We start from the raw sequence: 13,318 nt of genomic DNA, 5'->3' as shown, positions 1-13,318 counted from the left end.
ATGGGAATGGGACAGTTTTCTGAGTGAGATTTTTTTCAAGTAGTTGTGTCATTGCCAATGCACAGATCTGAATTGTCGAGGTAATGTGGGGTTTGTTTGTTTCTTGATTCTTGAATTGTATGCAGAGATTAAAATTAGTATTTTTTATTGTATAGACTAATTGTTATCATCTGAAATCGAGTAACTAAATTAATATGAATCTTTGCGTTGGGGGATGCGACTGTATTAAACAATTTGAGCATTGCAGATCTTTGTCTCCGGAATTTCGGATTTTTGTTTTCTACAAGTAAACTATTGAGCTCTATTTAATTGTTGGGTGAATTTTAGTGTAACACATTTTCAGATTATATGAGCATTTGCAATAGGGCGCCGATCAACAACTCCCAACCCAGAGGTGCAGGCGAGAGCATTCGGCGACTACTGCGTGCCGATTGGATCACCATCGTAACATAAATCGTTATCTTTTTTCTTTCTTAGTTTAAAATCATACTCCCTTCGTCCCAAGGTAGATAAGCCATTTTCTTTTTTGGTAAAAGTTTTATTCTCTCTCATACCTTAATCTCTCTTCATCTTTCTTTTTCTCTCTCCTCTTTAATCTTTAATCCATTAATTTCTTAAATCTCGTGCAAAAGAAATGCACCAACTACATTGGGATGGATCAACTACTTCTTTCGTCCACCAATAAATCTCTAATTTATTTTTTTTCTACTTTTGGTAATGGACTTCATATTTCATAAATTTTAACTCACTCACATTTCATTATAAAACTAATACTCCCCATGTCCACGAATAGGAGTCTCGTTGGTCCGTCCGCGATTAGGAGTCCCGATTCATTATTTCTATAAATGGTAAAATGTCTCACATTTCACCAACGCATTCCCCCACATATCATTTAAAACTAATATACAAGTGAATTTCATATTCCACTAACTTTCTTTCACCCACTTTTCTTAATATTTCCTAAAACTCATGTCGGAAAGAAATGAGACTCCTATTCGCTGACGGAGGGAGTATATAAAAGTAGGACCCACCTTTCATTAACCTTTTTACTTTTTACTACATTTCTTAAAATCAGTGTCCAGTCAAATGTGCCTGTGTATTGGTGGACGGTGGGAGTACAATATATAGAAAGATAAATTAAAATTAGAGCTATCAATTCTAATTAATGCTTGTGTTGGTGTTATTATTTTTGAAGTGTTATAAGAAATTCTAATTTTCAAATAGTATCTTACATGAATCAATGTTAAACGATTAATACATTAAAATTTTGACATGCTAATTCTCAATTTTGTCATGTTTGGCTTTTGTTGTGGTAAGTCAGGCAGCAACGGATGACGGGATGAGGTGGAACTTCGAAATTGGTAGTATGGAACCGAGTAGAAAGGTTTGAAGGGAGATTTAAGAAGATTATAGAATTGCGACGCAAGAAATCTAAAAGTACAAAAAAATCCCTAAAATTATAAACAACAACCCATTGGGACAACCCACAACCTGGTTGGACCAACCCATTTAACCCGCCAATCCTAATGAGCAAACCCTTTTAGCCTATTTTTGTATTCGGGTTGCGAAATCACAGCCCTAACCCGCTAATTTTATTCGATTATTCAGGCCGACTCACGTATTTCGGGTTGACATCCTTACTAAATATCCAAAATAATTGAAATTTATATAATAAATGTGACAGCTTTAAAATAAGACTGCATGACATATATATCTTTCTTTTTTTAGTGGTCGGAAGATGCGATAAGTAAAATTTAATAATCCTAGCTCTAAGTATACAAATCGATTGTTTGAGTTTTGCGATTATAAGAAAAAAAAATTGATATTGATGCAAGAGATTCGATTATGAGTTGATATAACATTACTCAAATTTGTCTGAACAAAACTGTGTGTATGTGTTGTTTAATTAATTAAATACAAGTGAATTGTATTAATTCTATATATTTAGCGGAAATGAATTATTCATATTAGAAACATAATGAAATAAGAGACTTAACCTAATTATGTGGAAGAATCGTATAGCGTAAGTAAGCGACTAGAGGTTACAAATATTGGGCTTAAACCAAGAATTTTTTATTTTATTTACTTCTTTAGATATCAAATGGGCTTAATAGTCCAAATATTTTACTTAATGGACCCCCTATGTTATGATTTGCAGTTTTCATATTTTTCATGATAGTACATTACATTTCCTCATGGCTTAAAACAAATTAAAGGAACTAAACTTGTTTCTTTTATTAAAAACACTTTAGTAGAGTTAAAGGCATTAGTTAATGAGACGACCGGAAATAAAATTTGTGTTATTTAGAGTGCGACTAATTAAGCAATATTTTAGAGTTTTGATTAATTATTGAAATTTCAAAGATGTATATTACATAAATTGCAATTTACTAATAAGTTCAAATCGTTAAATTTAAATCTACATCTACATTTACGAAGTCAATTATGGGCCTTTGGCTTGCAAGCATTGAAGTGATTGATAATAAAATGGTCGAACATGTAGTACTTGATAATATGGAGTATTAATCAAGATTACATAATTTAACTCAACTCGGTTACATCTATACTTGCATTCACTGATTCAATATAAAAATGACAACGAAATTCATCTTAATTGGAGTACTTTTTTTTGTGTGTGAAGGATTGTGTTAATTACTAATAATTTAACTTTAGCATCAAAGTTAATACGTAGGAGCAGATTAGATTTTATATTAATTTATCAAATTGCATTAATTGGATTTTCTTTTATCAATAAGCAATTAAGATTTAGTTCAATTCACCAAAATATAAACTGTCACTCCAACAATTATTTTTCTTTAGGAAATAAATTATAATCCTAATAATAGTAGTCAATAGATTATTTGAAAATCACAAATTCCGTTATGAAAAATGTCAAGACTCAAGAGTTAACTCGGGAAAATAAAAACTTCACATTAATCATTTATTTATGATCAATTCGATCTGATTGATTACTAATTTATATCGACATTGATGATGTAAGGTTGAATGTTGGTGCAGTCTACAGTGGATTCACTAACAAAATACACAAAATTCCAAAGCCTGCGAAAAATCAAGTCACTCAACCTAAGTGGGGCTGCTGCCTTTCATTTCATATCAATGTGGGCCGCTTTCTACATATATACACACAAATATTTTATACATATTTTTCTAAGCCAAATATATTCCTACATTTATTACTTGCCTCTTGAAGGTACAAAACACCACATAACTTACTACTGATTTTTGTTGCTTTAATAATAAGAAAATTTTGTATCTTTTGTAAATATTTTAAAATTGAGACCAAAATAACAAAATAGATATAATTTTATGATTTAATTTGTAATTTATAAATACATAATGTTTTCAGTAGTAGAATAATTTATACCTCTCCGTTTACGAAAAGTATATCACATTTGACTCAACATATGTTTTAATAAAATAACTAATTGATGTGTAGTTTACAAATATGTGTGTATTGTTTTGTACTCATTAACATATGTTGTAAGTTTCTTAGGTTAAAATACAAAGTATAGTTTGGGATTGTTTTAAAAGTAATAGTGATATGCTTTATATGGGTGTATAATAAGATAATTATGTTACAATGGACACATGAATCTCTATGATAGAAAGAGAAAAAAAAATGTTACTCCCTCCGTCCCATAAAAATATGAACATATGATATAACATGAGAATTAAGATAAAATTAGTAAAGTAAGAGAGATAATGTAAATGATAGTTAAAATAGTGTCATTGGATAATGGAACTCATATTATTAACAATGTATGATGGTAGTTAAAGTAATAAATAAGTTGATATATATGGGTAATAAATTGAGATAATTTTTTGAAAATGGAATGCACATATTTTTGTGGGACGGATAAAAATAGAAAGTGCACGTATTTTTATGGAACGTATGGAATATATTAATAAAATTGCGCTTTTGAAGCCTATAGTTACCCGCAAATCTAATTTTCTTTTAATTTTGTACCTAAATCTAAAAGTTGCGAATTTGATATCATAATTGCTTGACTTTAAGGTAGATTATTTATATTGTCAAATCATTTTCACGAAGAAATTGCCACTCGAAACGCAGAAAAGGGGGATAGTATGTATGGCTTGGTTATATATGTAATTGTAAATGACGAAGCTGATCCAAAAATTGTGTAATTTAAAATTATGCAAACGGATAATAATGTTCCTTTTCAGTGTGACATCTTACAATCAGCCCAATCCAATCAATTATTGATTGGAATGTGGTGGTGATGTTATATAGTAATGCTTTAAGAAAGTTAAAATAATAAGCACCTCACATATGTAATATTATAAATTAAAATTCTGTAACTATGCATTTAATTTAATGATCCGACTAATAAAAATAAGACATGTCATTCAGTAAGACAAACAAACATAATTAAAGTGAGATAAGAGGTCTTTAAGATGCTTATGATGCCCCTCAAATATATATATATATATAGGGTTGTGATCAATTGAGATTTTTTAGCCTAATTGAGAATTGAGATGCATTATAAGCCACTCATTTTTATTAAATGAGTGGTCCAGAATTTGCCACATGGAAAATATTTTTACATTAATTAATTGTGAAAGGGCATATTTGTAATTTCATCATATATTTTATTTAATAAATATTTTTTTTATTTTTTTTTAAAAAAATTATTTTTTTTTCGATTTTTTATTTTTTTATTTATTTTATTTTATTTTTTTTTTTTTTTGTCAACTACATATACAATTCATGTCAACTACACACATGTAATGTCAACTACATATACAATTCATGTCAACTACACACATATAATGTCAACTACATATACAATTCATGTCAACTACACATATATAATGTTAATTATAAGCTGTTGACATTTGATGTGCAGAGCTATTGACATTTGATGTGCAGACTACACATCGTAGTTGACATAATGTCTCAGTAGTTGATATCGCGCGAAAATTTAAAAAAAAATTAAAAAAATTAAAAAAAAATTAAAAAAAATTAAAAAAATTAAATTTTTTTTAGTTGTTGACATTTTAATACGAGTTGTTGACATTTGATATTCTGGCTATTGAAATGAAATGACGATAATACCCCTTAGTTGACATAATCTACTTGCAGTTGACATTTCAAAATGAGTGGCTGAAAATGCATCTCAATTCTCAATTAAGCTAAAAAATCTCAACCTAACAAGACCCTATATATATATATATATATATATATATATATATATAGTGAGGTTTAAAAGAAAATGAGTTTATATATGGTAGAGGTGACACGGCGGGGGGAAGGGAAACGACAATGATTATGGCAACACACTTTGATTCTTTCAAGTGGGCGTTTGCATTATGCTTGTCAAATTCAATCCCCTCTCCCCTTTCAACTCACCATTTTTCCCGTTCCGTTTCCCATCTTTTTTCTTTTGTCTTTTTTCATTTTCTTTGTTCTTTCTCATTTGTTCTCTGCTTCCTCTAGTATCTCAACAATTTTCATTCTTTTTTTTTTAAAAAACAATTGGGGTTAACTACCCTTTTCAATATAATGTGTTATTGATCACCCTACATGGTGGGACTACTCACTAAAATTAAAGTGCACCAACTCCTTAAATCAAACAACTAATCCATATATAAGTTGCATCATAACATATAATGCAATTCTTGAGAGTTGTGTTTCCTATTCATCGTATCATTCTTTATATAAAATCTTTTGCCAATATAAGTATCATCTTTTAAGATTGTACATCTTGTCAATAATTATCCATGGAAACCACCCAAGTCTTACCATTACCAGTGTTTTTTGCTTCTCCTCTTTAATAAATTTTGAAATGTCCTTTCATCTGTTCTTTTCTTCTATTCCTTTCTCTTGAATAATAATTTCATATGTGTATACATAAAAAAAGATAGAGCCGTGGATTGTCCTTATTGTATCGTGCACTAGGATTTGATACACAAAATTATACATACATAGCCACCCTAGCCAGGCCTTCTATTTGATTTAATTTAACGTTTTGCCAGTTTGTACTTTCTTTTCAACGGATTATCCCTTTTCTCATCCACAAATATGATTTTTATCACATGCAACAAAATATTATTTCAAAGGGGGGGTTTGATTTGGGGTGGCAATTTTGATATGATATTATTAATTTTCCAACAAGTCAATGAGCCACTTATACATTATCATTAACCCTTCGAAACATTGAACGAGAACTATTATAATAATAATATTATTATTAACTAATAATAATTAATAATAATGATATATGTTAGTAAATAGTCATACTTGGGTAAAATTTGAATATTATTTTCCCAACATTTATGCTTCAATTAATTCGTAGTACCGAGGCATTAATGAATTATTATTGAGGCATATATGTATGTCAAAGAGACCCTAGAATTTTCTATTGGATTGACTAATGCTTAGTGACTCAAATTGTGGTCAAGCAATTTGGGTGGTGGAAATAAAGTCATTGATGATATATTTGGTCATTTTATTCCTTCGTAAGAGTTTGTAACCTCTAACATGGGTTGGGATAGAATAATTAAAAAACTAAAAATTGCCGCACACACACAAAAGAAGCCGCTCAAAGTTTTGAATGAATGAAGGAGATTCTTCGAAATATGAATGTAGAAATTTCTCTTACAAATTGATGGCTCATTTTTCGAAAATAACATTTTGTACAAAAACTTAATTTTAATGAAAGAATAAATGCCAAATGAATGTATTGTTCAATTAAGTGCACAATATACACAAATTTTGACCAACCATATACCTTCATTAATTAGAGATACATATACCTTCATTAATTAGAGATCCAATGAACTTCACATTTAATATGTACTCTCTCCGTTCCATTATAAGTGAGTCACTTTCTTTTTTAGCAAAAAAATAATATTCCCCACGTCCGATAATAGATATCATAACTACAACAAAATCCAAACCAAACAAAGGTGAAATAGAGAATAATCAAAGCAACTGAGACACCAACTAACAGAGAACCACACCTAAATACTACTTATAAACTAGAAAAAGACAAAACCCTGCAACACCACGAGCACCAAAGTAGGACCTCCAACAACGCATATAATTAAGAACCCAAAAAAGTAGCGGGAAAAAGAGACAAGGGATCAACAAAACCTCATCAATGGTCTTTGGATGTATGCTTCGTGTTGCGACTGCCTCTCAAGCATCTTCTCACTTCAGCCAAATTCTGACTCATTTGCCCCTGTAAATAAGGAAATTCTAGGCACTACCCTTTAGTCCATGGCCCCAATCTCCATAGAATTAGCTCCTTCTCCACATTCCATATACCTTCAATATTTAGAGATCCAAGGAACTTCTACATTCGATATGAAGTACTCTCTCCATCCCACAAACTACAACCGAGTCACTTTCCTTTTTTTTGTGTCTTACTACGAGTCATTTTCCTTTTTAGCAAAAAAATAACACTTTGTATATCTCATAGTAGATGTCACACTTTTCTTTTTTGTTTGTTTCATAAAAGATGTCACATTTTCTTTATTGAAAAAAGTTTTCTCTTATATGGAAGAACCATCTGTAAATAGAGCTAAAAATTCTCTACATGGATAAAATACCCAAGTAAGAAGTAGAGATTAGAGAGAGCAATTATAGCTGGAGTTAGAAATGAGTGCTTGTTGTGGATGTGAGATGTTTCTCCACAAGGCAAGAGTCTCTATTTATAGGAAAACTTATGCAAAACTTGTTGGACATTTCAATGAGAACTTATTTATGAGTAGCCACAATTGTTGAAACAATAATCCTAGGAGTAGAAGTAGACAGTAGTTGTATTGACTTGCAATTGTTGACTCAAAAAATGAATCAATCTAACAAAATGAATTAACTGTTTTCTAATGCTTTTATAGTTTTAACGGTGATTGTCCTTTCTATGAGTTCGATATCTATTATACTGCATTGCACGCTTATTCTTTTGCCGATGGTAGTATTTTTAGGGTTTTATTATTTGATTGTTATTATGCATACCCTAAAAATCACAACATTAGGATCTATGAATAGAAGTGTAAGTTAAGTGATGAGATTTAGAAGTGCATGCATCACATGTATGCTAGAAACAAATAAGCGCCTGGAAATTATCACACTTCTACGGAAATTGAGTTAATATTTGGCCAAAACTTAATTTAATTATTATCCATTTATATTAAAAGACAAATCGAAAGCAAATGATGTACTAATGTTCGACAATATTAGGAACGATACTTTCAATTGTGCTACAGATACATATTCTGTTGATTGAAAGGTGATATGATATAGAGTGCCTCTCCATTTTGTAGAATTGAATATTGGAATTTCCAAAACTTATAAAAGCAGAGTGCATATATAGTATAGGCTTTGAGGTTTCCAAGCTTGTTGATAAATCAAATTTGAACTAGGGTTTCTTTTCTGGTGAAATAACTTTTCTTGAATTATATAGATATGTGAAACATCTCATCTAACTTTGTTGATGAGTCCATATAGGCCCCATATATTCTCATGAAGCCACAATTGTTTCGTCTGCTTTGTTGTTGAACTATCATATCCCATCATACCTGATTTAGACATTTTTCATCATTCATCACTATATGCCTAGGTGCCTCTAATTCATTACTAATGTGCCCCTAAATTACAAGATGTCTACATAATTAGAGTTGTTATACATCACTTAAATGTGTTCCACAGTGCATATCCACCCTCATGAAAATTAACAAACCAACTAATACATCTAATTAATCAAAACCTCATGAAAACAACCCCAAATCTAAAAAAACAATCTTTTCCTCTATAAATTGATATATACCCAACAACACTAGACACATAGATGAGATGAAGAGCCAGGAGCCTAGGTCGAGCTCTTCGTGCGCGGCGTGCAAGTTCTTGAAGAGGAGGTGCACCCCGAACTGCCAGTTCGCACCCTATTTCCGGTCGGACGAGCCCAAGAAGTTCGCCAAGGTGCACAAGGTGTTCGGGGCGAGCAACGTGAGCAAGATCCTGAACGAGGTCCCGGAGGAGCACCGGGAGGACGCGGTCAACTCGCTCGTGTTTGAGGCCGAAGTGCGCCTCCAGGACCCGGTCTACGGGTGCATTGGCGCCATCGCATCCCTGCAGCACAAGATGGTCGAGCTGCAGCACGACCTCTTCCTCGCGCGAAGCCGCCTCGCGTGCTTCCTCGACCACCAGCCCCCGCCCCCGGGCCCCTTCTTCGACGACATGCCCCCTCTCTTCGAGCCCCCCGTGCCCGACCTCTTCGACCACCCCACCCTCCCCTTGGACCATTTTGCCCCGTTCCACTACCCTTGACTTGATCTCTCTCATCAAATATTTATGTGTAACTGAGAAAAATTGAGTGAGCTATCGTTTTCATCGATACGGACATGTGAAAACATCTAGCTAACTACGAGGTACTATTAATTTTATGTTTATTGTCTAGGCCAAATTTGATCGATTGTGTTTCCATCATGTAAGGTGCAATGTTTTGCTTCATTTTTTGTGTGGTTGGTGAATTAGTTTGATTTTACGAGTATGATTTAATTGGTAAGACGCTTCTCCTTCAATCAATAGATCTTAGGTTCGAGTCATCTAGTGTGCTATGTGTTGTAACTTGAGAATTAGTTTTTTTTTAACCATGTGGATAATAAAGTTAGCTTTCTCTCTATCTTTTGAGAATTGGCTGGGTTTTTGGGCATTTGAGGCTCACTATTTTCATGAAACAAGTTAACATCAAGCTTAGACTAGGTAAGTACAGTATGTTGACATCACATTCACAAAGGTGTTTTTATTGTTCGTCATTTTCTGATTAAAAAGAAATAAAAATTAAATTTTGTGATATGTGATTTATATGAGATGATCAAGTGTTAGCTAGGTTGCAACTCGATCTTGTTTCAATTAATTGATTAAGGCCTTACTAAAAATTAGGAAAAAATAAAGAGATAGTAATGAAAGATGAAAACAAAAGCGGTTGTTTTAGTGTTTAACTTTATGGTCAAGTTTGAATGTTAATAATTGAAATGGCATGATGGAAAAGTTGAGGTATTTTGGGTTTTGGCATCCATAATGGAGTTTCTCCTTCCCATGTGCTACATTAACGGCCACCATACTTATGGGATAACATAACTATGATTATTGCTTCAAATTTGCCATAATATTTCATGCGACTACCCTCATCATTCACTTGGATCAATTTTAACTTAGCTGTATTTCAATTAATTAGTGATGGGACTTGTCATAGGAAGGCGGTTTCTTTCTCTTTTTTGTTACTTAACTTTATATGGAGTCCAAATCATTGGATGCACAACCAGAACCAGAATCCAAAGTCATTACAGTGGCCAACAATTTTTGGTCCAAAATCATCATCCACTGTTCCAAACCGCAACCATTTTTTATCGACGGACAAACAATAAATTCTCAAGCTGACAACTTTGATCAACAACTACTTATGCACATTTTCATACGAAGGATCTCTTTAAGCATGCAACTGAAGGTCCAAAACAACACATCATCACTTCAAAAACTGTACCTTACTTGGAATTTTCCAACGCTTGCTGGGAAGAAAAATTTCTAACCTTGTATAAGTAAATACAGATATTCTATTAAGCAAAATCAAAACTCCCGATTCAGTTCATGGTTAATGCTTCTTTCACCATTTCCGTTCAGTAATGAATGCTCAAGGCCATCAAACTTTCCTTCTTCACAATTCGACATTACCATGTACAACAAACACTTCAAGAAATTTCTTCAGCAAATATAATGTCATATATATATTGCACTGCACGAGCAAAAGCAGATACTGTCAAACTAAAATATTTGTTGACATTTAGCCATATTTGATAGAATCAAGAAATTTTTGTTGTTCAAATTGCAAAGCTGAGCCAACTAGCATTCTTGTCATATTAGTTAAACTTGATGAACATTTGAACAATCCTGTTATAAGAATTCTAATTTTAGGAATATACTAATGCTTCTGAGAGAAAGTTCTGTTACCTTCTTCTTGGGGGATATTAAGTTGATCTACTAAAAGCTGTTGAAGTGCCCCTAAGTCAGCACTTGCACTGAAAAGACAAATCCAACAATGAACTCATGAAAACTGAAAGCAAGCACATGACATGAACAAAGAAAATACAGTATGATTCTTAGAAATAAAATAGCAACCAGGTGCAAACTTCCTCAAGTCAACTTGTATGAACAAGGAATTACCCTTACTAAACCGTACAAGTATTAATAGTTACAAGAAGCGTCAATAAAGCATGATGGTAATCCGAAGATTTGATTTTAGTTCATTCTTCATTTGCATAAATCAAGTTTTTAGCTTGTCTGAACGAATTAATGATGGGTCCGGAATCATAGAGTTACGAAAAAGGATGCTTGGTCTGATTGTTTACCATGACATACTCGGATACTCCACACTAAATAATATTGTGCCCATCTTTCCAGAAGGCCATTAAAGGAGGCGGAGGTTTTAGCTAGATTATATTAAGAAGTGTGTTAAGCTGGGTTTCACTGCAAGGGCAGGAAGCGCTGACATCATACATAATTTGAGAAGGTACCTGACGAAAAATAATGAGTTACAATTAATATGTCGAATCTCTAAATCACGAAATACATTCCCTAAACATAAGACAGGGCGTCATGAGAAAAATCTGCGCCTACCTTAATAATTTTCAAAACAAAAATTTTAACTTCAACTATAATTACATAAAGATTGTACAGGATAGCATCTGAAATTAGTCTATAATACTAAAGCTAACTATTGATAGCATTAATCTCACACAACATGTCCAATACTCGAAATAATTATAACAGAACACAACTTCAAGTCTTTAACCACAACAGAAATTTCAAACTTTCAATGCAACTAACTTAAATTCAAAGCATAAGAAATTTATCCATGTACGATCCAGGACCAGGCTTGCCTAATGTTCCATTTTCTGGAACAAGCACCAATCAAGGTAAACGAATAAAACAACGTTGCCGGTAGATAGAATTGTGACATCCTTACTCTGATTGATGCATTTCTTCAAGAAGTCTAAGTCCTTCTATGCAATCTGCAAGAGTTGGTTTTACTCCAACCTGTAGCTTCAGTTGTTTTCCAGTCATCTGGGCAGACCCCACTTTCGCAAGCTGCTTGCTATCACGAACTACATTCTCAAGGAAAGAAACAATCCCACCGAATTCTTTCCTGAAAAAAAATTTACTCTTAAAGGCAAAAATTCCAATATTCCAATTTCAAAACTTCCTCAGTCCACTTGTCAAGGAAAATTGCAATGCTAATAAAGAATTACAACAAGCAACGCATGAACCTAAGTACTCCTAAAAGTTATTATAATCAACAAGCATCTGCAAACAAATTCATGCATATATTTCTTCAATACATAACAATACACATTCTAGTACATTTTGGCAAAGCTTTGTTTCTTATCGAGTGGTTTCAATTTTCAAATAAACATAGATATATATAATAATTCAAAAGTTACACGAAACACAAACATACAAAAACAGCTTGCAAATAAAATAAAACAGAAAGCAGCAACAAAAAGTAGAACACACTACATAGTGTTGTTGATGGTGATGATGATAGTTTGAAGGGAATCCATCTGCTTTTCCAACACAACATCTTCAACTCCCTCAACACATCTCAAAGCTTCATAGTTTTGCAAAATTTGAAACGCCTAAAATATCAATTAAATCAATAAACATTTCCAGAAATCAAACAATTAAACACTCGAAATTATAGAGAGTAACACCTGCAGCCTCTGGATTATGGAAGATGCGTTAGAGAATTGGGAAATAAGCCGAGACTGGAGCTCTTCACATCGGCTAATTTCGCCCTTAATTTTCCGGAATTGTCTCTGATATTTTTTCACTATTGACTCCATCCTTTCACTATTTTTTCACAAAGACTGCAGCATTCGTCATCTTTTAAGTCACAACACAAAATTCCAATCGAAATAAATAACCCTCCATGGCTCCACAAATATGCATAATGCAATTTGGATCGAATTGCATATATACAGAATTCAGTTTGTAGGCTTATAAATAATTGAAAGAAATTGCTTTTTACAGAATGGTTATAAACAGAAACAAAATATAATTTGAAAAGCAAACTGAAAGTGGAGAATAAAAGAATTTTTACTTGGAGTTAAACGACGCCGGCGCTGAGAGCATCTCCAATGATAATACGTTAGTCCTAGGCTAGCCATAAACTCCTCCTGTCACGTCATCAATACTAAAAACTTCTTCTATCACATCATCATGACAAGCAATTAGACAAGCAATAGGCTAACAATAGACTAGGCACGATAAACAAAA

The 13,318-nt window shown here is 32.6% G+C and overlaps 2 protein-coding genes across 3 annotated transcripts; one reads left to right on the top strand and one right to left on the bottom strand.

Moving 5' to 3' along the window:
- The first annotated feature begins 8,674 nt into the window (after positions 1-8,674).
- LOC121789977 (LOB domain-containing protein 21-like) lies at positions 8,675-9,668 on the top strand. Its single transcript, XM_042188293.1, has one exon. The coding sequence runs from the start codon at positions 8,840-8,842 to the stop codon at positions 9,311-9,313; it is 474 nt and encodes a 157-aa protein (XP_042044227.1). The 5' UTR covers positions 8,675-8,839; the 3' UTR covers positions 9,314-9,668.
- A 787-nt stretch (positions 9,669-10,455) lies between these two features.
- On the bottom strand, positions 10,456-13,090 carry LOC121789963 (uncharacterized protein At5g43822-like). Of its 2 annotated transcripts, XR_006048171.1 has the most exons (6): positions 12,754-13,090; positions 12,560-12,678; positions 12,009-12,188; positions 11,392-11,556; positions 10,994-11,061; positions 10,456-10,778 (listed from the first exon to the last, which is right to left on the bottom strand). XR_006048171.1 is itself a non-coding variant. In XM_042188284.1 (5 exons), the coding sequence occupies exons 1-5, from the start codon at positions 12,883-12,885 to the stop codon at positions 10,735-10,737; spliced, it is 543 nt and encodes a 180-aa protein (XP_042044218.1). In that variant the 5' UTR covers positions 12,886-13,090; the 3' UTR covers positions 10,456-10,734. The 2 variants fall into 2 exon arrangements, 1 of the variants encoding a protein (XP_042044218.1); XM_042188284.1 differs by lacking the exon at positions 11,392-11,556.
- Positions 13,091-13,318: the final 228 nt, after the last annotated feature.

The sequence above is a fragment of the Salvia splendens genome, chromosome 2, assembly GCF_004379255.2.
Source record: "Salvia splendens isolate huo1 chromosome 2, SspV2, whole genome shotgun sequence".
Taxonomy (NCBI): Eukaryota; Viridiplantae; Streptophyta; class Magnoliopsida; order Lamiales; family Lamiaceae; genus Salvia; species Salvia splendens.
Note: the sequence above shows the minus strand (reverse complement) of the source record. Positions and strands in the feature narration are given on the sequence as shown.